Here is a 23,941-nt window from a genome sequence, read left to right on the forward strand (position 1 = left end):
CCACTTCATAGTTCAGTAAGCCAAAGTCAGCTGTATACTCTTGCTCAACATGTATCTTACTTTCTTTTGCTTACCATTAAGTCTCTGGGATTCATTCCTTTTGTGTAGATCTACACACAGCAATATGGGCCTGAAAGTCTGCATTTCTAACAGACTTTCAGATGATGCTGGTGCTTCTGAACCACATTTTTTTTTTTCATTTATTTTTATTAGTTGGAGGCTAATTACTTTACAATATTGTAGTGGGTTTTGTCATACATTGACATGAATCAGCCATGGAGTTACATGTATTCCCCATCCCGATCCCCGCCTCCACCTCCCTCTCCACCCGATCCCTCTGGGTCTTCCCACTGGACCAGGCCGGAGCACTTGTTTCATGCATCCCACCTGGGCTGGTGATCTGTTTCACCATAGATAGTATACATGCTGTTCTCTCGAAACATCCCACCCTCGCCTTCTCCCACAGAGTCCAAAAGTCTGTTCTGTACTTCTGTGTCTCTTTTTCTGTTTATATAGGGTTATCGTTACCATCTTTCTAAATTCCATATATATGTGTTAGTATGCTGTAATGATCTTTATCTTTCTGGCTTACTTCACTCTGTATAATGGGCTCCAGTTTCATCCATCTCATTAGAACTGATTCAAATGAATTCTTTTTAACGGCTGAGTAATATTCCATGGTGTATATGTACCACAGCTTCTTATCCATTCGTCTGCTGATGGGCATCTAGGTTGCTTCCATGTCCTGGCTATTATAAACAGTGCTGCGATGAACATTGGGGTGCACATGTCTCTTTCAGATCTGGTTTCCTCTGTGTGTATGCCCAGGAGTGGGATTGCTGGGTCATATGGCAGTTCTATTTCCAGTTTTTTAAGAAATCTCTGCACTGTTCTCCATAGCGGCTGTACTAGTTTGCATTCCCACCAACAGTGTTAAGAGGTTTCCCTTTTCTCCACACCCTCTCCAGCATTTATTGCTTGTAGACTTTTGGATAGCAGCCATCCTGACTGGCATGTAATGGTACCTCATTGTGGTTTTGATTTGCATTTCTGAACCACATTTTGAGTAGCAAGGCTTAACATATGTCACTGAGGAAAAAAGGAACTTTTCAGTGCTTTGTTGCTCTTAGAACTCAACATTACTCCAGATTTTTCTTTAGTGGGGTCATGTGAATTAGCCCACGAATTGTCATGTGAATATCTTGTTCCTGCCAAGTGAATCATTTGAACTGAGCATGTTCATTTACTTGAGAGGGCCTATGCCAGCATCCCTCTAAAACAAAGAACCAGTGTGCTGTCCCAGCATGGATTACACAAGGAAAACACTCTGGGGCAATACAGTCATTAAAAATAGTGTCACACTCAAATTTAGAGAAAATTAATTTTACTCCTAAGTAGGAGCAGTAGATTCCCAGTCAAGTATGATATCGTATTGAATGACTGAAAATATTGCTACTCTGAATAAAATAACTTTTACCAAAAATTATTTTTCCTAAAAGTAAAATAATCTGTTTTTCTGCATAAATACTAACTCAGCTATAAACACTGAGTTGGCCAGCTAAAATATCTGCCAACATTAGAATTTTACTTACTTTTAAACTTGTTTTTTTGAATTATAATGTACATCCTGATAAAGCATATGTTATAAGTTTGACTTCTGACTTCTTAAAGCTCAACTTTGGTGAAATCATATAGCAGTTGACTCTTGACCAACATGGCCCTGAACTTAGTGGGTCCACTACATGTAATTTTTTCGGTAGTAAATAGTACATGATTTGTGGTTGATTGAATCCGTGGATATGGAAGAACCTCAGATGCAAAGGTCCAACTGTAAGTTCTGTGTGGATTTTCAACTGCACAGAGGTCAGTGCCCCCAACCTGCAAGTTGTTCAAGGGTCAGCTGTATACTCTTTTGCTCAACATATACAGTACTTCCTTATGCCTACCATTAAGTTTGTGGGATTCATTCCTGTTGCTGTGTGTAGTTGTAGATCGTTCATTCTCATTGTATAATATTCTATCATGTGAATTTACTTATTTGCTTTTCTGTTGTTAGGCCTGGTTTTTGCTTAGGTTCCCAGAACTTTAATGCTCTAAAACTTTTGTACTTTATTCTCTTCCCCCCAATCAAACAGGAAATGGGGGGGGGGGGGAATCTGTTTGTTCTGGTATGCTTAACAGTTGATGTTATCATTTAGTGAAAAGATCCTAAGACTGGGATTTAAGGGCTGGCTTCTCCTGTGGCTCAGCTGGTTAAGAGTCCGCCTGCAATGCTGGCGACCTGGATTCAATCCCTGGGTTGGGAAGATCCCCTGGAGAAGGGAAAGGCTACCCACTCCAGTATTCTGGCCTGGAGAATCCCATGGACTGTATAGCCCATGGGGTCACAAAGAATCAGGCACAACTGAGCGATTTTCACTTTCACTTTGGAACATCGCTGGCTAGAGTCAGTGCACCTCCCTGAGCCTCTCTTGTCTCATCTGTATAATGGGAAGATGTCTGCCTTATCTACCCTAGATTGTTTCATTAAGGATCAAAATATGTAATATATAAGTGCATATATATGCATATAAAAATAAAAATAACAGTTGTTAGTGGTAATTGAATTAATTGTTATCTTTTGGACATTTTTTGTGCTTTTTTGCTTTTATTTCTGATTGTGGAATGAAAAGTTTTAAGCATATTATAATTTAAGTATGAGTTTTTATATAGTTGGCAGTTACAACTGTTTACAGTGTTACTTTTGAATATGGACAGCCTGAAGTTAGAATAACTGTGAAAATAAAATAACTATCTTTTTATATGTTTAGGCTCGTTTATTTGATGAACCTCAGCTTGCTAGTCTTTGTCTAGACACAATAGACAAAAACACAATGGATGCAATAAGTGCAGAAGGGTTTACTGATATTGACATAGGTAAGTTCACTGTGAATTAAAATGTTACCTTTTAAGTACAGTAATGCGTTAACCTAGTGAGCCTTGTTGGCAGAGGAGCTGTTTTTAAATCACTGGTTTTTCCAGGTGATTTTAAGTCTGCCTGTTTAAGAGTTTTGCTTTCTCTATTTTGCTGAAATAGTCCTAAAAGTCTTAACTACCTCATTGCCTTTTAAAAGATAGCAGATCAAACAAATTTTCATGCTTACCATATGCATAGCATTATATTAGGGCTCTACAAGAAATACAAAGAAGGGTAAGATTTGATTTTTTTTTCTTTAGGAAACTGTCATCTATTTGGAGAATCAGGGAAGAAATATGTGAAAATTAAGATTAAGACATTACACAGAAAAGATGACATATGGCAAAATGTCTTTTTGCCTTTTCAGAATTAGATACATAGAAAATAATTACTATGCAAATCTAAAATGTGGAGAGAGCTCCTCATAATGGGATGTTAGGAGAATCTTGGCACAGGAAGTTCTGAAATAGGCCTTAGGGAATGGATAGTATTTGAGAATGAAGAGGGGAGGGCATTAGAGGCAGGTAGAACCACATGAAGAAAGCGTGTGTAGAGGATGGGCAGTGCAGGGCAAGTGAAATCCAGGGTGTGGGGGCCATGCAGTCACAGGCTCAGGAGCTTGAATTTTTGTCATGTAGGGGAGCAGAAAGAGCGGATCCAGCCTGTAACTCTAAATATCACCATCATCTAGTAAGCCCAAAATATCTTTTATCTTTTTCTGGGCTCCAAATTTGTGTAGCCAACTGTTTACTTGACATCTTCGTTTGGAGCTCTTACAGGCATTTCCAGTAGCACAGCTAAAAGAAAGCCATTGATTGTCCCATACCCCCAGTTATCTTTTCTGTTCCTTTCCAGTTGTTTTTTTTTTTTTTTTTTTAACTCTTCCTTAATGGCACCACCATGCATAACTAAAAACCTAGAAGTTATTTTTAACTATCTTTCATACCCCACATGCAGTTTATCAGCATATGTTCTCTGCTCTCCAGTCAAAAGTATGCTGGGGGAATTCCTGGTGATCCAATGGCTAGGAGTTGGTGCTTTCATTGCTGGGCCCAGGTTCGGTCCCTGGTCAGAGAACTAAAATATGACAAGCTGTATGGTGCAGCGCACCCCCCCACCCCCCTAAAAAATAGTATTCTGAGTTATGAGTGTGTCTTACTTTGCCTGTTGCTCCCACCTGGTCTTAGTCACTGTTCTCATTCACCTGGATAAGCTTTGTGCACTCTTGTTGTCTCCCTGCTGCCACTCACTCTTTTTTTTTTTTACTTTATTTTTATTTTTTATTGGACTATAATTACTTTACAATGTTGTATTGGTTTCTACCATATGACATTGTGAGTCAGTTATCTGTGTGTGTGTGTGTACCCTCCCTCTTGTGCCTCCCCCCCGTCCCACCCCTTTAGGTCATCACAGAGCACCTAGCTGTGCTCCCTGGGCGATACAGCATCTTCCCACTGGCTGTCTGTTTTGCATATGATAAGGTGTATGTTTCAGTGCTACTCTTTCAATTCATCCCACCCTCTCCTTCCCCTATTGTGTCCACAATTCTGTTCTTCACATCTGTCTCTATTCCCGCCCTGTAGATAGGTTCATCAATACCATTTTTCTAGATTCCATATATATACATTAATGTATGAATATTTCTTTTTCTCTTTCTGACTTATTTCACTCTGTATAACAGGCTCTAGGTTCATCCATCTCAGATCAACTGACTCAAGTTTCTTCCTTTTTATGGCTGAGCAATATTCCATTGTATATGTGTACTGCAACTTCTTTATCCATTCATCTGTCAGTGGACATCTAGGTTGCATTCCGTGTCCTGACTCTTATAAATAGTGCTGCAGTGAACATTGGGGTACGGGTGTATTTGTGAATTATGGTTTTCTTATGGTATATGCCCAGTAGTAGGATTGCTGGGTCATGGTGTTCAGTCGCTTAGTTGTGTCCAACTGTGACCCAATGAATTGCAGCACACTAGGCTTCCTGTCCTTCACTGTCTCTTGAAGTTTGCTCAGACTCATGTCCATTGAGTCAGTGATGCCATCCAACCACCTCATCCTCTGTCACCCCCTTTTCCTCCTGCCCTCCGTCTCTCCCAGTGTCAGGGTCTTTTCCAGTGAGTTGGCTCTTCACATCAAGTGGCCAAAGTATTGGAGCTTCAGCATCAGTTCTTCCAGGGTTGAATATTCAGGGTTGATTTTCTTTAGGATTGACTGGTTTGATCTTGCTATTCAAGGGACTTTGAAGAATCTTCTCCAGCTGGGTCATATGGTAGTTTTATTCCTAGTTTTTAAAGGAATCTCCATACTGTTCTCCATAGTGGCTGTATCAATTTACATTCCCACCAGTAATGCAAGAGTGTTCCCTTTTCTCCACACACTCTCCAGCATTTATTGTTTGTAGATTTTTTGATGATGGTCATTCTGACCAGTGTGAGGTGATACCTCATTGTGGTTTTGATTTGCATTTGTCTAATAATGAGCAGTGTTGAGCATCTTTTTGTGTGTTTGTTGGCCATCTGTATGTCTTCTTTGGAGAAATGTCTGTTGATGTCTTCTGCCCATTTTTTGATTGGGTTGTTTGTGTTTCTGATATTGAGCTGCAAGAGCTGCTTAAAGTTGGGGGATTAATCCTCTGTCTGTTGCTTCATTTGCAGTTATTTTCTCCCATCCTGGGGGTTGTCTTCTCATCTTGTCCACTCACTCTTGCTTTCATCCTGTCCATTCTCTCCACAGCAGCAAATTGTATCACCTCCTTGGCTTCCAGTGTCTTCCCACTGCAATTAGAGTAAGATTCAAATCACTTACAGAACTTACAAGATCCTACATGATTAGGCCTTTTATTGGGGTAGGCTACGCTTGGCCATGGTGCTGATAACAAATATACCCCAAAATGCAAGCTCAACACATTTGCACAGATAAACCCCCCAAATGCATACTGACTCCAACACAAAGAAATTGATTTCATACTTACACAGCAGTCCAAGGCAGTGTCCCTGGCCAGTGATTAGCTTTATGCTACTTCCTATGGCTGAGCTATTATCTGTACCTTGATGACAGATGTGAAAACACCCACATTTTATGAGCTTTGGCCTTGAAATGGCACCCTCGTCTTGGCTCTTACTTCACTGGACAGAATTCAGTCACCAGACCCCTCCTAGCTTCAGGGGAGGCAAGGAGATGCAGATGATTCACATCCCAGGAAGAAGAGAAAACAGAAGTTTTCTAAAGAGTTGGCAGTCATTACTTACCTCTCTCTTTCACCTGTCCCCTGCCATTCTGTTCCTCATTCTCTGTGTTCCATTTACACTGGCCACAGTTACTTTGATTTTTTGAGCCTTTGTATTTGCTATTCTTTTTGATTGGAATCCTTTTCCCCACTCTAAATCTTTGTATTATTGTTCAGTCACTCAGTCGCGTCTTACTCTGCAACCCCATGGACTGCAGCATGCCGGGCTTCCCTGTCCTTCACTATCTCCCAAAGTTTGCTCAGACTCATGTTCATTGAGTAAGTGATGCCATCCAACCATCTCATCTTCTCTCGCCCCCTTCTCCTCATACCCTCAATCTTTCCCAGCATTAGGGTCTTTTCTAATGACCCTTGGCTCTTCGCATCAGATGACCAAAGTATTGGAGCTTCTTTGTATGGCTACCTCTTTTTAATCATTCAGATCTTAGGTTAAAGGTTACCTGAGATGTGCCATCTCACACCCACTTAAAGTATATACCACATTCCCCTAAACAATCCCTGTTGCATTACTCAGATTTCTTTTTCTCTTAATGTGTATCACTCTCTGAGTATCTTGTCTGGGTCTTTGTTTCTGTATATGTTGATTGTCAACCTTCCCCTTCTAGATTGTAAACTTCTTAAACTCTAAACTCCTTTGTCTTGTTTACCACTGTACCTCCAACACTGAAAGCAGTAGAACACAATACGTGTTCAGTTAATATTTGTTAGATTAATTGGCTGTGTCTAGAATGTTGCCTTTCCTTCCCGTCTTGGCTGGTTCTTACTCAGTCTTCATGTCTTGGCTCAGATTATAACTCTGCAGAGACTCCTTTCTTAAAAGCTGCTACCCTCCCCCTTCCATGAAATTTAATATATTCCTGTTTACAGTAACATCTCTGTCTTGGTTTGCATGTCTGTTGCTTATTACCATGGGAAGGATTTATACTCTTCTTACGTTACCCTGAAGGGCAGGCACTACATTAGGCTCCTCCCCAGCACCTGCGCATTGTGTGCTCCTGAGTTTTTGTTGAGTTACTGGATGTTTGAGAGCCCTGAGCACTCCACCCATTGGCAAGGAAGCATGGCTCAATCCCAGTTTCTTTGCTTTGAAGGGGCGTCAGGTGCTCCACTTCAGTCCACTCTCATGTGAAATAATGTTGCTGACATCAGGGTGACTCACTCCAAGAAGCTGTTTTGTAAATAGCTTCTACATCAGTCATGCCATTGGGTCCTGGAAGTCTTGAAGTAGGCTCCTTGCACAGGATGAAAACCCCATAAATATTTGTTGATTAAATTTGACTCACAGTGGTTTAGATTAAACCCAGTATTGTATTATGTATATAAATATAATCTTATGTGCTTTCATGATCTTTATTAGGCTCTCAGCTGTCATTTCTTATTATAACACATCTGTCAATAGAAGACCTATGTGTTCTCACCTCATAGTCTAGTTTGCCTCAAGTGTACTTGTTAAGACTTGGGAATGAAAGAACAGTCTAGGAGCTGAGAGGAAGCAAGCCCTGGCTTCAGGAGCTTTTTTTCAATAGCTGTTTTACATTCTGGGGGTGCTTTTTCTCCTCTGGAGTTTGAATACATGCTCTAGAGACATATGCTTACCTTTTTACAAATAGTGAGATACTATTTTCTCTCACAGCATTCTGTCAAAGGAAAAAGATAATACATCCTTTGATAGAATAGAATCAGTTTACATTATGCCAGGGGCAGTATAATGTGCCTTTTTTTTTTTTTTTTTAAGTCCTTAAGTTTCTGTGTTTATCTTTACTGCAGTTACTAGCATACAAGGTAGAGACATATATGTTGGAAGTTGTCTGTTTTTCTATTGAATGATTAAATATTATGGTAATGATGTCTTCCTAATTCTGTTACTATTGAGGTATATTGATTTACATTCATTTTCTGGGTATTCCTGGGGCCTTAGTTTATACACATCTACTCAGCTGTTAGAGAAGAAAAAAGCTTGAGTTTTTAAAAATCAAAAGGTTATGCTTAACCTTTTCATTTTTAACATACTGTTGAGCCCCTTCTGTGTTCTAGGGACTGTGACATCTCTGCTAGAATGGTACTTGTGTTTGTTATTAAACCAATATTTGGTTCTGGTATGAATGTGTAGGCCACTGCAGAATAAAATTTTGTTTTTAACAAATTTTTCTGAGGTGTGTGTTTCTGGGTAATTTAATTGTATTTTAATGTTTTCATTAATTTCTACAATATAGCATCCTCATTTTTATTGAAATTTAACTTAAAATACAATTGTTAGGTATTTTATAATAGTGCCTACTATATTGAGGTTCTTTAGAAAATAAGGTTCTCTAAGTCATTTTTCTGTACATCTTGAACAGTCTTTTTTTTTTTTTTTTTAAAAGAAACAAGGCTTTCATTTTGGCCATTTGAGAAAGATACCTAAAAAATGTTTTACTTTGCTTGTCCTTATTAAACAATACATACTGACTATAATTTAGGGTTCTTCTGGTTATTAGTACTCATTATTATCAGTATCAGTTATTGTAAACTGAAGCCGTTAGGTCTCTGAAGTTTTTTTTAACATCTCTCTCTTTGTGTAAAAGAATCCACACCGTCCTTTTCAAGTACTTCTGTCTACTTTTCAGAGTTTTCCTCTCTTCTTGTCCCTGTTAGACTGCAGCATGTCATCTCATGTTAATATGTTAGCCTCTAAAACCCTTTTCTCTGAACTTACTGCTTCTGTAAGTCTACTGTAGCTTAAAAATAGCTCAGCCTATTTAATTTTGCCCATGATAAGAGGAAAAGGATTCTGAGTGAGGGCCTGAGTTACGGTCATGACATTTATACTCAGATGTCAAATAGGGCTTCAAACTTAGTATGTCCAGAATTAAACTTCAGCCTCTCACCGCTTCCTCTCCCCACCCCACTTCCGCATAGTTGCTCTCATCCCAGTTGGTGCCACTGTCAGCCCACCATTGCTTACCATTAACCTGAGAGTTACCCTGGACTCAGGCTTCCTGTCATCCCTTTATCCAATCTGTTAGGAAGTCTCCTGTCTCCTTTCAGAATATGCCCTGAATCTTGTCATTTTTCACCACTTCTGCCTGGTCCAAGCCATCATCACCTCTCACCTGGAACCACACAAGAACCTCCCTACTGATAGTGTTTCCACTCTTACCTCTGTTACCATCTCTTTTCATCACAGCTTCCAGTGTGGTCCTTAGAGAGCATAAAATATCAGAGCCCAGTACTCTCCAGAGGTCTCTTTTTCACTCAAAAGCTAAATGATCTGCAGGGTGCCTTAGGAATGCATCCTGCTTCCCCAGTATTCTAGCTTCCTCACCTCCTACTTTCCCCTCTTGCTCACTCACTTCCCGCCACACTGGCCTCCTGATTCTTCCTCAGACACGCCAGGCACACCCTCGTTAAGAGACCCTTCGCACTGGGTGGTCCTGGAGTGCTGCTTCTCGAGATGTCTATCTGGCCTACCAACCCTGACCCAAAGCCTCCTTCAGATCTTAGTTCAAATGAGGCCGATCCAAACCATCCTGTTTTAAGCTGCATTTCTGATTATTCCACTTACGCTATTTTTTTCCTACATTTATTATGTGACACATTATAACTTACTTATGTTTATTTAATGTTTCCCCCATTAGAATATAAGCTCCATGAAGGAAAGAATTTTTAAATCTTTTTGTTTAATGATGTATCCTTGGTGTCTAAAATAGTACCTGACACATTGTGAGGGGTTAATCAGAAATATTTGCTGAATGAATGAATTAACTGTAATCTGTAGACTCTATGAATTTGTTCATTACTAATTGGGAGCCTTTTTCTCTGACTTATTCTTATCCTGGATATTTGAGTTTGCTTGTAAATGGCATGAAATATATAAGGAGATACTGTATGTAGGCTTTCATATATGATAATAAGTTCAATATTAACCTTATTGTAATTTTTTAAAGAATTCTTTGCAGTTCCTTTAATAATTTAATATTTTGATATGTAGAATCTATAGCTTTAAGTAACCTATTTTTTATTGAGAGTTGAAATTTTAATATAAGCATATTTGTCAGTATTTTTGTTAAATAGAAAAATATTCCTAATTTGACTTATTTTTGTAAATTACCTGTAGACACACTCTGTGCAGTTCTAGAAAGAGACACTCTTAGTATTAGAGAATGTCGACTTTTTGGAGCTGTTGTACGATGGGCAGAAGCAGAATGTCAAAGACAACAATTGCCTATGACCTTTGGAAACAAGCAGAAAGTCCTGGGGAAAGCACTGTCCTTGATCCGCTTCCCACTGATGACCATTGAGGAGTTTGCGGCAGGTAAGGCTATAACCTGTCCAAAATCTACTTGAAACTATTGCAGTGGGCAGTCAGTCTCCCTGTGCGAGGGAGAAAAACAAGCTCTTTATGTATGTACATTTGTGTGTGTGATTTCCTCCAGTTCTCTTGATAGCCCTTGAAGATAATATTGTAGGTTATATACATACTTACATTTTAAAAATTATATATTTTATATCATTTAAAAACATTATAGATACATAGAAGTTATATGGTATCTTACAGGTTTAAGAATGGAACCTGGGGAAAAAAAAAAAAGAATGGAACCTGGGAGGGGTTAAGCACCTTACCCAGAGTTACAGTGACAGATCTTTCTGACTCTTAGAGTTGATGCTTCTTAGTTCTATGACCAGTTCTTATTTCCCCTATCAACACTGAGTATATTCTGCTTCTAAGTCATGGCCAGATTGATTTAAAAGAAAAACTCATAATTGTTTACAGTTATATTTCTTTATATTTATTGGACATTTGTATTTTTTTCTTAACATTCATGACTTTTATTCTCTTGAGGTATTCAGGTTTTTCTTATTATGTTCCAGTATTCTCCCAAGTTGTTTTTTCCTGGTTGGAATCACTTGTTTTTTTCTTTCTGTAAATTGTTTTTAACATCTACATAGTAAAGTGGATAAATACTGTGAACACACCTATGCAACCACACATACCACTTTATAGTACATTATCATTTCCCTCCAGTCTCCATCATGCATGTCTCTACTAGCCTTTTGTCTCTCTCCCAAAGGTGACTACTTTGTGGCTTCTATAAATGAGTTTTGTCTGTTTTTAAACTTATTATAAAGGAAGCCATGCATTCAGCATGTATTCTTTTGTGTGTGGCTTCTTTCTCTTGACACTATGTCTGTTAGATTCATCTACGTGGCTGTGTATGGCACAACCACACACTTTTTCATTGCTGCATAATCTGTATGGATGAACCATGATTTATTTATCCACTTTACTGTTGGACATTTGTGTTGTTTCTATATGGGACCATTGAGACATTCTTATACCTGTGGCTTGGTGTCTATATGTGAACATTTCTACTGAGTATGAGCAGTACAGTTGCAAAGTTGCAGAGTGTACATATGTTAGCATTGGTAGATCCTACCAAACAGTGGCCCAAAGTAGTTGTAACAGTTCACAGTCAAATACCAAACTTAGTCAAGAGTTCATTCCAGTTGCCTCATATCCTTTCAATTATATGTATATAATCTGACAGAAGACTTGTATCCAGAATATGTTAGACACGTATATAATGTGTGTATATACAGCTAATATCCCCCAGTCTGTGAATTGTCTTTTCATTTTCTTAATGCTGTCTTTTTATAAATAGAAGATCTTAATTTTAATGAATTAATTTATCAATCTTTTTGTTTAAGGTGAATTTCTTCCTTAAGAAATTTTACCTGCCTCAAGGTGATAAAAGATATTCTCTTAGATTTTCTTCTAGAAAGTTTACTGTTTTACATTTAACTTTTCAGTCTGTAATCCAGTTGGGTTTTTGTTTTTTGTGGGTTTTTTTTTTTCCACACGTGTGTGGTGTGAGGTTAGGGGTCAAGATTCATTTTCTCCCCATGTGACTGTATATTAAAAACTACCCTTGCCCCCATGCCCAGCAGTGCTAAAGTGAAAGTATTAGTTGCTCAGTCATGTCTGGCTCTTTGCAACCCCATGGACTTTAGCCTTCAAGGTTCCTCTGTCCATGGAATTTTCCAGGCAAGAATACTGGAGTGGGTTGCCATTTCCTCCTCCAGGGGATCTTCCTGACCCAGGGATCAAACCTGTGTCTCCCACATTGCAGGCTGATTCTTTGTCATCTGAGCCAACAACAATGATAGTGAAAGTGAAACTTGCTCAATGTCTGACTCTTTGTGACCCCGTGGAATAATTCTCCAGGCCAGAATACTGGACTAGGTAGCCTTTCCCTTCTCCAGGGGATCTTCCCAACCCAGAGATCGAACCCAGGTCTCCTGCATTGCAGGTGGATTCTTTACCAGCTGAGCCACAAGGGAAGCCCAAGAATACTGGAGTGGTAACCTATCTCTTCTCCAGTGGATATTCCCGACCCAGGAATCAATCTGGGATCTCCTGCGTTGCGGGCGGATTCTTCACCAACCAAGCTACAGCAGTGCTAACTTTTGTAAATCAACTCACTGTATATGAATGAATCTATTTCTGTAATGTTTATTCCACTCTGCTGTTATATTGTTTATACTTGAACCAAATCTGTGGGGTTTTCGTTTCTGTAGTTTTAAAGTGAATCTTGAAATCTGATAGTGAAAATCCTCTAGCTTTGTTCTTCTGGATTGTCTTGGCTATTCTTGGTCTTAAGTATTTTCATATAAATGTTTTAAGCAGCTTGTTAGTTTCCACCCAAAAAAAGTCATGGGTTTCTGATTGGAATTACATAGAATCCATTGATTGGTGTGGGGATAATTGATATTTTTATGATACTCTGTTTTCTAATCCATAAGCTTTAAGTCTTTAAAAATTTCTCTTAGTAGTATTAATATTTTGAGTTTTCTTGTAGCAGTCTTGCATATATTTTGGTAGGTTTATTCTGTACATATTTGACTTGCTAAATGTTATTACAGTGATTGTTTTTTTAATTTTCATGTCCTAATTAAGTGTTTCCCACTAGAAATGCAGTTGGTTTTCCTGTGTTGACTTTGTATCTAGGGACCTTGCTAAATTCACAAATTCTAATAATTCATTTGTAGTTCATTGTGGATAGTCTACATGTACAGTTATATGATCTGCAAACAAAGATAATTCTGTCTGTTCCCTGCTAATCCTTAGACATTTCTTTTTCTTGCCTTAGTGTATGACTTATAAGTTTGAGCATGCTAAGAGGTATGAATAAGTGACAATCTTGTATTATTTCATCTTAGGCAGAAGGTTTTCAGTATTTCCCGACAGAGGAATTTATGCTTGCTGTAAATTTTTTGTAGATAGCCTTTATTGGATTAAGAAAGTTTCCTTCTATTACTACTCTGCTAAGAGTTCGACTGTGTGGATCACAATAAACTGTGGAAAATTCTGAAAGAGATGGGAATACCAGACAACCTGACCTGCCTCTTGAGAAACCTGTGTGCAGGTCAGGAAGCAACACTTAGAACTGGACATGGAACAACAGACTGGTTCCAAATAGGAAAAGGAGTACATCAAGGCTGTATATTGTCACCCTGCTTATTTAACTTACATGCAGAGTACATCATGAGAAACACTGGGCTGGAAGAAGCACAAGCTGGAATCAAGATTGCCGGGAGAAATATCAATAACTTCAGATATGCAGATGACACCACCCTTATGGCAGAATGCGAAGAAGGACTAAAAAGCCTCTTGATGAACATGAAAGAGGAGAGTGAAAAAGTTGGCTTAAAGCTCAACATTCAGAAAACTAAGATCATGGCAACTGGTCCCATCACTTCATGGGAAATAGATGGGGGGACAGTGGAAACAGTGTCAGACTTTATTTTTGGGGGCCTCAAAATCACTGCAGATGGTGACTGCAGCCTTGAAATTAAAAGATGGCTTACTCCTTGGAAGGAAAGTTATGACCAACCTAGATAGCATATTAAAAAACAGAGACAATACTTTGCCAATAAAGGTCCGTCTGGTCAAGGCTGTGGTTTTTCCAGTGGTCATGTATGGATGTGAGAGTTGGACTGTGAAGAAAGCTGAGCGCCGAAGAATTGATGCTTTTGAACTGTGGTGTTGGAGAAAAGTCTTGAGAGTCCCTTGGACTGCAAGGAGATCCAACCAGTCCATCCTAAAGGAGATCAGTCCTGGGTGTTCATTGGAAGGACTGATGCTGAAGCTGAAACTCCAATGCTTTGGCCACCTCATGGGAAGAGTTGACTCATTGGAAAAGACCCTGATGCTGGGAGGGATTGAGGGCAGGAGGAGAAGGGGACGGCAGAGGATGAGATGATTGGATGGCATCACCGACTCGATGGGCATGAGTTTGAGTAAATTCCGGGAGTTTGTGATGGACAGGGAGGCCTGGCATGCTGCGATTCATGGGGTCGCAGAACTGAACTGAAGAGTTTTATCATGAATTTTATCAAATGTTTCTCCTCTGTTGAGATAGTGATGCAGTTTTCTCCTTTAATTTTCTTAATATGCATTGTTTGATTTTCCAAGTTAAACCTTTGGATTCCTTACATAAACCAGACTTGGTTGTCATGCATTATTCTTTTTATATATTACTAGATCCTCTTTACCAAATTTAAAAAATATTTTTAGGACTGCTTCATGAGAGAAATTAGTCTATAATTTTCCTTTCTTGTAATGAAATTATCAGATTTTTGATTATCAAGTTTATCCTGGACTTAGGATAAACAAAACTTAGGAATATTTCTTTCTTTTTTCAGTATTCAAAAGTTTGTATAAAATTGGTGCTGTTTTTCCTTAAATGTTTAGGGGAACTCACCACTGAAGTTATCTGGATCTAGTGTTTTCTTTGTGGAAGTATTTTAATTAGAGATTCAATCTCTTGAATAGAGTAGGACTTTTCAGGTTTCCTCTTTTTGTAACAGTTTCATCTAGACCTTTAATTTATTATTATTATTATTTTTGGTTCTACCAGTTTATTGCTACCAACCCATCTCCCTCCACCCTCGTGCAGACATGCTCAGTCATGTAACCCCATGGACTGCAGCCCTCCAGGCTCCTGTGTCCATGGACTTTTCCAGGCAAGAATACTGGAGTGGGTTGCCATTTCCTTCTCCTAGACCTTTAATTTATTAATGTGAATTTAATAATATCCTTTTATTATCTGTGAACTCTATGTCCCCTATTTCATTTCTGATACTGATTTATTGTGCCTTTAATGAGCTTTGCCTGGGAGTTTATCCACTTTGTTAATTTTTTCCAAGAACTGACTTCTGGCTTTATTAATTTTCTTTATATATGTTTTCCATTTCACTGATTTCTGCTTTTTTCTTTATTATTTCCTTTAATTTTAATTTGCTGGGGATTATTTACTTAGTCATTATGACTTTTTGAGATATACTCAGAACAGTGACTTTGAACTTTATTCTTTTCATGTCTAGTTTTCTGTCTAAACATCCATTTTCCCCCCAGAAATTTTGATATGTTGTATTTTCATTGCCATTCAATACAAATTATTTTCTAATTTTATTGGTAATTTTTTTTTCTTGCTCCAAGGGCTATAAATACACAGCTTAATTTTAAAATATTTGGGCATTTTTCTTCCCAACATTAAGACAGAAATTTCCGTTTAATTGTTTTATCTCTTAGCAGCTCCTCTCTGCTTGGTTTCTTGGTGTCATGGTTTTTCTTGCTTGTGCGTAGCTTAGGAATTGACTAATACTTCAAGGAGAAGTGATGCACAAGATGTTGATCTTGTTTGTCTATTAAGTATTCTCTTTCAGATCATTGTCTGGCTGCCTTGGTGGTTTTTTGTCTCTTCAGTTGAGTGAGGACTACCATAGTTTCTAGGTTGCCCGTTTCTGTGTGAGATTAAAACTCTGTGAAGCAGATCAGCAAATATTCCAAGGAGAATGTGATGACAAATATAGGGCTTAATCTCCCTTCTGAAACAGTGTCTCAGTTGTTTAGTGTTAATGTGAAATAACTGTTTTATGCACTGTTTCATCTATAGTTCTCCAGGCAAGAATACTGGAGTGGGTAGCCATTCCCTTCTCCAGGAGATCTTCCCAACCCAGGGATCGAACCTGGGTCTCCTGCATTGCAGTCAGATTCTTTACCATCTGAGCCACCAGGGAAGCCCGTAGTTGTTCTCAGACGTAGGCTATTCCATCCCACAGACTTCTTAATATTTTTATATAATCAGATAACATTTCTTCTTTTGCTGTTGTGCATGCTGTTTTCTGTTGTGCATATTATTCTGTATTATATTTTTCAAAAATGTTTTGGGGAGAATTCCCTTTATATTCTCTATCTTGCTATTGTGTGTTTAACACTTTTTTTTTTCCTTCTAGGAAATAATAAATTGTGCATTTAATTTTTCCCCTTCAATTTTCTTAGTTCTCCATTTCATAATAAAACAGTATTTATTGGCCTTTCCTATTTCAGATATGAATGTTAGTATGGTGTTTCATCCTTTCACCCTTTCCAGACTACTTTAGGTACATTGTACACCCACACAACATGCTACAAAAATACAACTCTCTTAGACTTAACTATAGGTTGTATTGGTTTTAGTGCTCATCCCGAGTGTATTCCTGATTACTTTCTTTAGGTATATGGTATGTATCTGAGAGTGTTTTTCATGATCTGAAGACTTCTACTTTCAACTAAGGAAATTTTATTATACAGGCATACCTTGGAGATAATGTGGGTTAGATTCCAGACCACCGCAATAAATTGAATATCACAATAGAGTGAGTCACACAAATTGTTTGGTTTCCCAGTGCATATAAAAGTTACGTTTACACAGTATTATTGTCTATTAAGTGTGCAGTAGTATTATGTCTTAAAAAACAAAGTGCATAGCTACATTTAAAAAGACTGTTGCTAAAGAACACTAGCTATCATCTGAGCCTTCAGCAAGTCATAATTTTTTTTTGCTGGTGGAGGGTCTTGCCTTGATATTAATGGATGTTTACTAATCAGGGTGGTGGTTGCTGAAGATTAAGGTGGCCTTGGCAATTTCTTAAAATAAGACAGCAGTGAAATCTGCCACATTGATTCCTTGCACAGATTGTTTCCTTTCACAGATGATTTCTCTGTACTAGGCAATGCTGTTGGATAGCATTTTACCACAGTAGAACTTCTTTCAAAATTGGAGACAGCCCTCTCACACTCTGCCATTGCTTTATCAACCACGTTTATGTAATACTGTAAATCCTTTGTTGTCATGTCAGCAGTCTTCACAGCATCTTCACCAGGAGGAGATTCCGTCTCAAGAAACCTCTTTTCTCATCTGTAGAAGCAAGTCCTTATCTGTTCAAGTTTTACCATGAAAGTGCAGCAGTTTAGTCACATTTTCAGGTTCCACTTCTAATTCTAGTTGTCTTCCTGTTTCTACCACGTCTGCAGTTACTTTCTCCACTGAAGTGTTTGAACCTCTCAATGTTATGCATGAGGGTTGCAATTTACTTCCTCCAAACTTTGTTTGGTTTTGATATTTTGACGTCTTCCCATGAGTCATGAATGTTCTTAGTGGCATTTAAAATGGTAACTCCTTTCCAGATTTTCAGTTTACTTTGCCCGGATGCATCAGTGGAATCACTGTCTGTAGCTTTACAAAATGTACTTCTTAAATAATAAGGCTTGAAACTCTTACACTCTTTGATCCAAATTTAGCATAATTCTTAAGGACCCTAGGATTTTCAGAATGGTGAATGAGCCTTGACTTCAGCTGAATGTCACCAGCTGTATTAATCCCTAGCAAGAGAGTCAACCTGTCCTTTGAAGGCAGGCATTGACTTCTCTCTAGCTGTCAGAGTCCTAGATGACATCTTCTTCCAGTGGAAGGCTGTTTGTCTACATTGAAAATATGTTGTTTTGTGTAGTCACCTTCATTAATTATCTTAATTAGATCTTCTAAATAACTCATTTCATCTTCTGTATCAGCTACTTCACCATGCCCTTTTATGTCAGGAGGTGACTTCTTTCCTTACACCTCCTGAACTAACCTCTTCTGGCTTCAGATGTTTCTTCTGCAGCCTCCTCACTCCTCAGCCTTCACAGAATTGAAGAGTTAGGCCTTGCTCTGGATTAGACTCTGGCTTAAGGGACTGTTGTGACTGTTTGATCTTCTATCCAAACCACTCAGACTTCCTCCACATGAGCTTTAAGGCTGTATCGCTTTCTTATTATTTATGTGTTCATTGGAGAAGCACTTAATTTTCTGCAAGAATTTTTCCTTTGCATCCACAGCTTGGCTAATGTTTGGTGCTGGAGATCTAGCTTTTGACATGCCTTCCTCATTCAGCTTAATCATTTCTAGTTTTTGATTTAAAGGAGACATGTGTGACTGTTGCTTTTTCTTGAAACACTTAGGAGGACACTGTAGGGTTGTTAATTGGCCTTATTTCATTATTGTTGTATCTCAGGAGGAGATGTGAATGGCTGATCAGTGGAGCAGTCAGAACACACACATTTATCCATCAAATTCACAGTCTTATTATGGGTGTGGTTCAAAACTATTATAATAGGAACATCAAAGGTAACTGATCACAGATCATCATAACAAATATAATGAAAAAGTTTGAACTGTTGTAAGAATTACCAAAATGTGTCACAGAGGCACAAAGTGAACAAATGCTGTTGGAAAAATGATGGCAATAGACTTGTTTGGTGCCACAAACTTTTAATTTGTGGAAAAAAATAAAAATGTATCTGCGAAACATAATAAATCGAGATGTACCAGTACCTTGAATTATTTCATCATCCTATTTTTGTTAGTTCTTAGGAATGCTAGTTACTATATGTTGATCTCTGCTTTTTATCATCCATTTTAATCACCTTTAACACTTTAATTCTTTTGTCTTACCTCTTGTTATTCTCAGAAAGTTACATGAGTTTTCACCTCCATCTGTCTTCTGATCTTATGCAATTCCAGTTCTTTTTTTCCCCTCTAAAATGCATGTTTTAAGTTTGTAATTGTATTTTTTCTTCTTTATAGTCTCTATCCAGACTATTCTCTATCCAGAGATTCCAAATGAACCATAGGCCGTGATATTTTAAAATTTTTTATTAAAAATTAGGGTGTTTTGTGTTAAAATCTGATTTATTGCTTCTTAAACCAAATTTCTAGTGTATTGCAATTTCTTATTTAAATTGTTTTTCCAGCCTTGGAAGAGATCTCCTGGCATCTTTTATGAGGAATAGCATTTATTCCTGGGTAAATTTAAGCAGTTTGGAGTTTTCTCAGAAGCAGTGAGAGAAGTATAGCATGTGGTATGCTGCTTTCACAACTCTTCCAAGTCTTAACTTCTGCCCTCTGCTAATTTCAAAATCCCACAGTGAAAGAGCACTGTGCCATTTATTTCCACCTGTACACATTCCATTATTTGATTATAGCCTTAGACAGGTGAGGAATGGAAAGGTCAGGATAACTCTTGTCTACCACTGGAAGCATTTCTTCACTTTTCCTTTCTGATAAACAGAATCTTCAGAGAGGGTGAATGGATGGCAAAGTCCAGAGATCTTTCTCTGATCTCAAGGTTTCACTTAAGCTTTGATTTATCATTGATTTGCACACTTATATATTAGGTTAACCTCAGATGAATTTAGTAAAAGTTTTAAATATATGCTAAAATTACATATTATAATATGTAATTACAAAGTGATATATTGAGCAAGTTCCGGGAGTTGGTAATGGACCGGGAAGCTTGGCATGCTGCAGTCCATGGGGTTGCAGAGAGTCAGGCACGACTGAGCAACTGAACATATGCTAAGATTTTTTTTTACCTCATTGTTACTTTACATCTTTCCCATTTGAATGCACCTTATTGTGTGGAATATTACACAGTTAGGAATTGTAGTGAAGTTAGTTTTATTGAGGGTTATGCTTTTATTTCTACAGGTCCTGCTCAGTCTGGAATTCTGTCAGATCGGGAGGTAGTCAATCTCTTTCTTCATTTCACTGTCAATCCTAAACCCCGTGTTGAATACATTGATCGACCGAGATGCTGCCTCAGAGGAAAGGAGTGTTGCATCAATAGGTTCCAGCAAGTAGAGAGCCGGTGGGGCTACAGTGGCACGAGTGACCGGATCAGGTATCTGCCATATTGGAGTCTCAGGAGTGGGCATGGCAGTGATTAGCCTTTGACTCTTGTTCATATCCTGGGAGATGATTAACCAATTTTATTTTATACTTTGTTTAATACATGTCTAACTTGATACAGCAATAAGGGAGGCTTACTGGTCTCCTTACTGAATTATGAGTGAGGGAATCTTTTAGGAAACAAGTAAAGTAAGGAAGGATTGAATGGGGCTATGAGTTTTGTAAGGATTGTCATGGTGGGGAGCTGAAGTCTAGACCTTAATTGATCAGACACTGTTTTAACAGTCTTGGGGCTACAGTTTAATATATTGAGCATTAACTCGGTTTAGTTTAAGTTTTTTCTTTGCATAGATGTTACATGGAAAATATCTCAGTATACATTTATAACAATTTCAAATGGGAAAAAATTTTTTAATCTTAAAAGATGTATGCATATAATCCTTTTGGAATTTATATTTGCCCTACTGTGTTTCTTAGGCTAAATGTGAAAATAGGATATGTATCTGTTTTCATAAAACATACCTTTTGGATTTTCACATATTGAATGTTAATAGCACTTTGGTGTAAAACTAGAAACTAACAGCAAGTTTGTTTAAAACTAGAACTTCGAGGGGCAGAGGACTCCTATAAATATTGGGTTAAAATAGAAATAAAAATGCATTTGTGGCCTATTTAGTAGTAATTCACACAGTGAGAATACTATATATGAAAACTTAGGGGATGAGGCCAAAGCATCACAGAGAGAATTAGCAATAATTAACTACTTTTACTAAATAGAGTAGAAATAAATGATTTAACCATTTCACCCATGAAGCTAGAAAATGAATAGCAAAAAACCATATGAAAAGAGAAAAGAAATAGATAAACATAGAAATTAATGAATTAAAAATAGTAGAATTGCTAAATCCATAAGCTGGTTCCTGAAAAGACCAATAAAGCAAACCTCTAGCAAAGGTAATAAAGAAATTACATCTACAAATAATAGAATATAATCATATACTGAGGACGTTTTTATTTTAATTCTGGGTTTACTCTGTGCTAATAAATTGAACATCTTCATGGAATGGATCATTTTATAGGCAAATATAAATAATCAAAATTGCCTGAAGAAGAAAGCCTGACTAGACCAGTTACCATGGAAGAAATTAAAAGTTATCAAAGAGCTGTCCCTTCACAAGGTGGTTTTGACAGGTGAGTTTGATCAGACCTTCAGGGAACAAATTGTTTCCTTGAACATTGACAGAAGAAAATACTTCTTGGTTAATTATTGAAGGAAGCCTAACCCTTATACAGGAATCTAACAAGCTCAGTGATATAGAAAAGGCATCCTACCTAAAATAGCTTATTGAATCTAGCAGTACCTCACAAGGATAATACTATAGAAGCAAGTAAATGTAAATCAGAAATAGGTGTACATCAACTATACTCCAGTTTTAAAAAAAGATAAATCAGAGTTGGAAAAATACCTCCAGTGGAGATAAATATGCAAGATCCAAGTTCTGACATCTTAAGTTTAGTTCTGAAGCTGTAAGGTTACAGAAATTGAAATGTTTATAACATGAAAGGCACACATATTGCTCAGGAGAAGGGTGGCCATTCCAGATACAGAAACTTAAGAGAAGTTCTTCCTGTGGTTTCTTAGAAAGAGGACACTGAGCAATGCATTGAACATCTTTTAAGTAACATCCGTCCAACAGTGACTTTTCTAGGACTGTTCCTAATAAAGTCCATCAATGGAAAAGGAGTGCAAAGAAACCATAAAAGGGAAACTTTGTTTGGAGATTGAAAGAATGGCTCAATACTAGGAAATGTGTTACTTTAACTCACCATGGTAGCAGATCAAAGAAAAATAAACAGTGTATTTGGATAGATGTCAAAAACTTTTGATAAAATTTCACCCTCAATCCAGGTATAACCATTAATAGGCTAGGTCTAGAAGAATACTTATTTTAACACAATAGACTGTTGAACCCTCAAGATAGGGGTGCCTGGTAACCTTGCTGTTTTCAGCAGTATTCTTTTAACACTGATTGATGTAGGCATAAAGGATAAAGAAATATAGTAATTAGCACAGCATTGTAAATCAAGTATACTTCAATATAAATAAATAAATAAATAAATATTGGAAAGGAAGAGTCTTTTTCATTTTTTTGCAGATAACATCTGTTAGTAGTTCTGTACTCCATCAGATCTAGTTCTCCCTCTTTTATAAGAAATATTTTGTATTCCCCCTTTAGTAACCTGAAATGAAATTTATAATGTGTTTCTTTTTCTTTTTTTCTTTTAAGAGTAACTTTTTCTTGTATACTTAGTTTTAGCTTTTTCTCTAGTTGCATCGAGCGGGAGCTACTCTCTAGTTGCAGTGCCTGGGCTTACTGCAGTGGCTTCTTGTTGCAGAGCACAGGCTCAGTAGTTGTGGTGCTCGGTAGTTGTTAGTTGCTCTGCACATGTGAAATCCTTCTGGATCAGGGATTGAACGCATGTCCCCTGCAGATTCTTTATCACTGAGCCACCAGGGAAGTCTGTGTTCCTTTTTAAGTGGTATAATGGCTTAGTTGTAAAGGAAAATATAGCTGATAGTAAAATAAAATACATATAGGCACTTGGGCAGCAACAAATGACAAGAAGCAATCAGACATAGTACCTGTGCATACCAGCACACAGACAGCTGCAGGTGCAGAGAACAGGATGTGGAGTGCTGCTGCCAATTTTGTCATTTTCTTTAAAGGTTTTCAAGCAAAGCACATTACAGTTCATCCTATTTTTCCATGTTTGAGAACTCATCTACTCACTAGAATTTATTTGTAACCCCCAAATCAACACCAGTAGCGCGTTCTCAGTCATTCCCAGGAAAGATTTGAATCATTCTTAGAATTTAAGATTATACTCCACGTAAGTCGGGTGTGTGTGTTGTTGTTTAGTCATGAAGTCATGTCTGACTCTTTTGCGACACCATGGACTGTGGCCCTCCATGCTCCTTTGTCCATTCTTGCCTGGGATTCCCCAGACAAGAATACTGGAGTGGGTTACCATTTCCTTCTCCAGAGGGTTTTCTCAACCAGGGATTGAACCCTCATTTCCTGCATTGGCAGGAGCCTCCAGGGAAGCCCGGGGTGTGTATACATATTCCCCCAAGAGCAGTGGTTTAGTATTTGCTGATTCTGTGTTTGTAAAAACTATAAAATATAACTACCACAAACAGTGAGAATTGACCAAAATTCTGCTTCCTTGATTTGAATTGTAATCACCTCTTATAAAAGTCAGTGAATATTAAAACTGCCGTAAAAATCTTTGGTCTATAAATAAGTTTTAATTAGATTCAAGGCTCATAGTTAAAAATAGGTTTTTTATCTGCATGAATTCTGACCAGACTCTTGAACTGATTGGGGTTCTTTGTTTTTGGAGCCTGTCCCAAGCATTGCAGTAAACCTGGTGGCCCTGGCTGCCTGCTAGTAGTGCTTCATAATCCTCATGAAAACAGAGCATATCTCCTTGGGGTAGAAAGCCTTTTGAGAACAAGTAGTCAACCCAGACAGCTTCAGGATCAGTAAAAATCTGTTAGAACCAATAAAAAAGAATACTGGTCAGTTACAAAATGTATATGCAAAAGCCAGTGATGTTCTCATGTCATTAAAATTCCATTACAGGGATGGATGGTGCTGGTGGTTAGCAGCAGTGTGAATGTGCTTAATACCACTGAACT

At 37.9% G+C, this 23,941-nt stretch overlaps 1 protein-coding gene across 2 annotated transcripts in view; it reads left to right on the top strand.

Annotated features, from left to right (window-relative positions):
- BTBD1 (BTB domain containing 1) overlaps positions 1-23,941 on the top strand; it is a 47,283-nt gene that overhangs the window by 14,640 nt on the left and 8,702 nt on the right. For both annotated transcript variants that reach the window (XM_061158831.1, XM_061158830.1), the window contains exons 3-5: positions 2,811-2,916; positions 10,302-10,499; positions 20,038-20,230. In XM_061158831.1, the coding sequence (XP_061014814.1) occupies positions 2,811-2,916; positions 10,302-10,499; positions 20,038-20,230 (497 nt within the window). The remainder of the gene's footprint in view (positions 1-2,810; positions 2,917-10,301; positions 10,500-20,037; positions 20,231-23,941) is intronic.

Source organism: Dama dama, chromosome 13 (genome assembly GCF_033118175.1).
Source record: "Dama dama isolate Ldn47 chromosome 13, ASM3311817v1, whole genome shotgun sequence".
Classification (NCBI taxonomy): domain Eukaryota; kingdom Metazoa; phylum Chordata; class Mammalia; order Artiodactyla; family Cervidae; genus Dama; species Dama dama.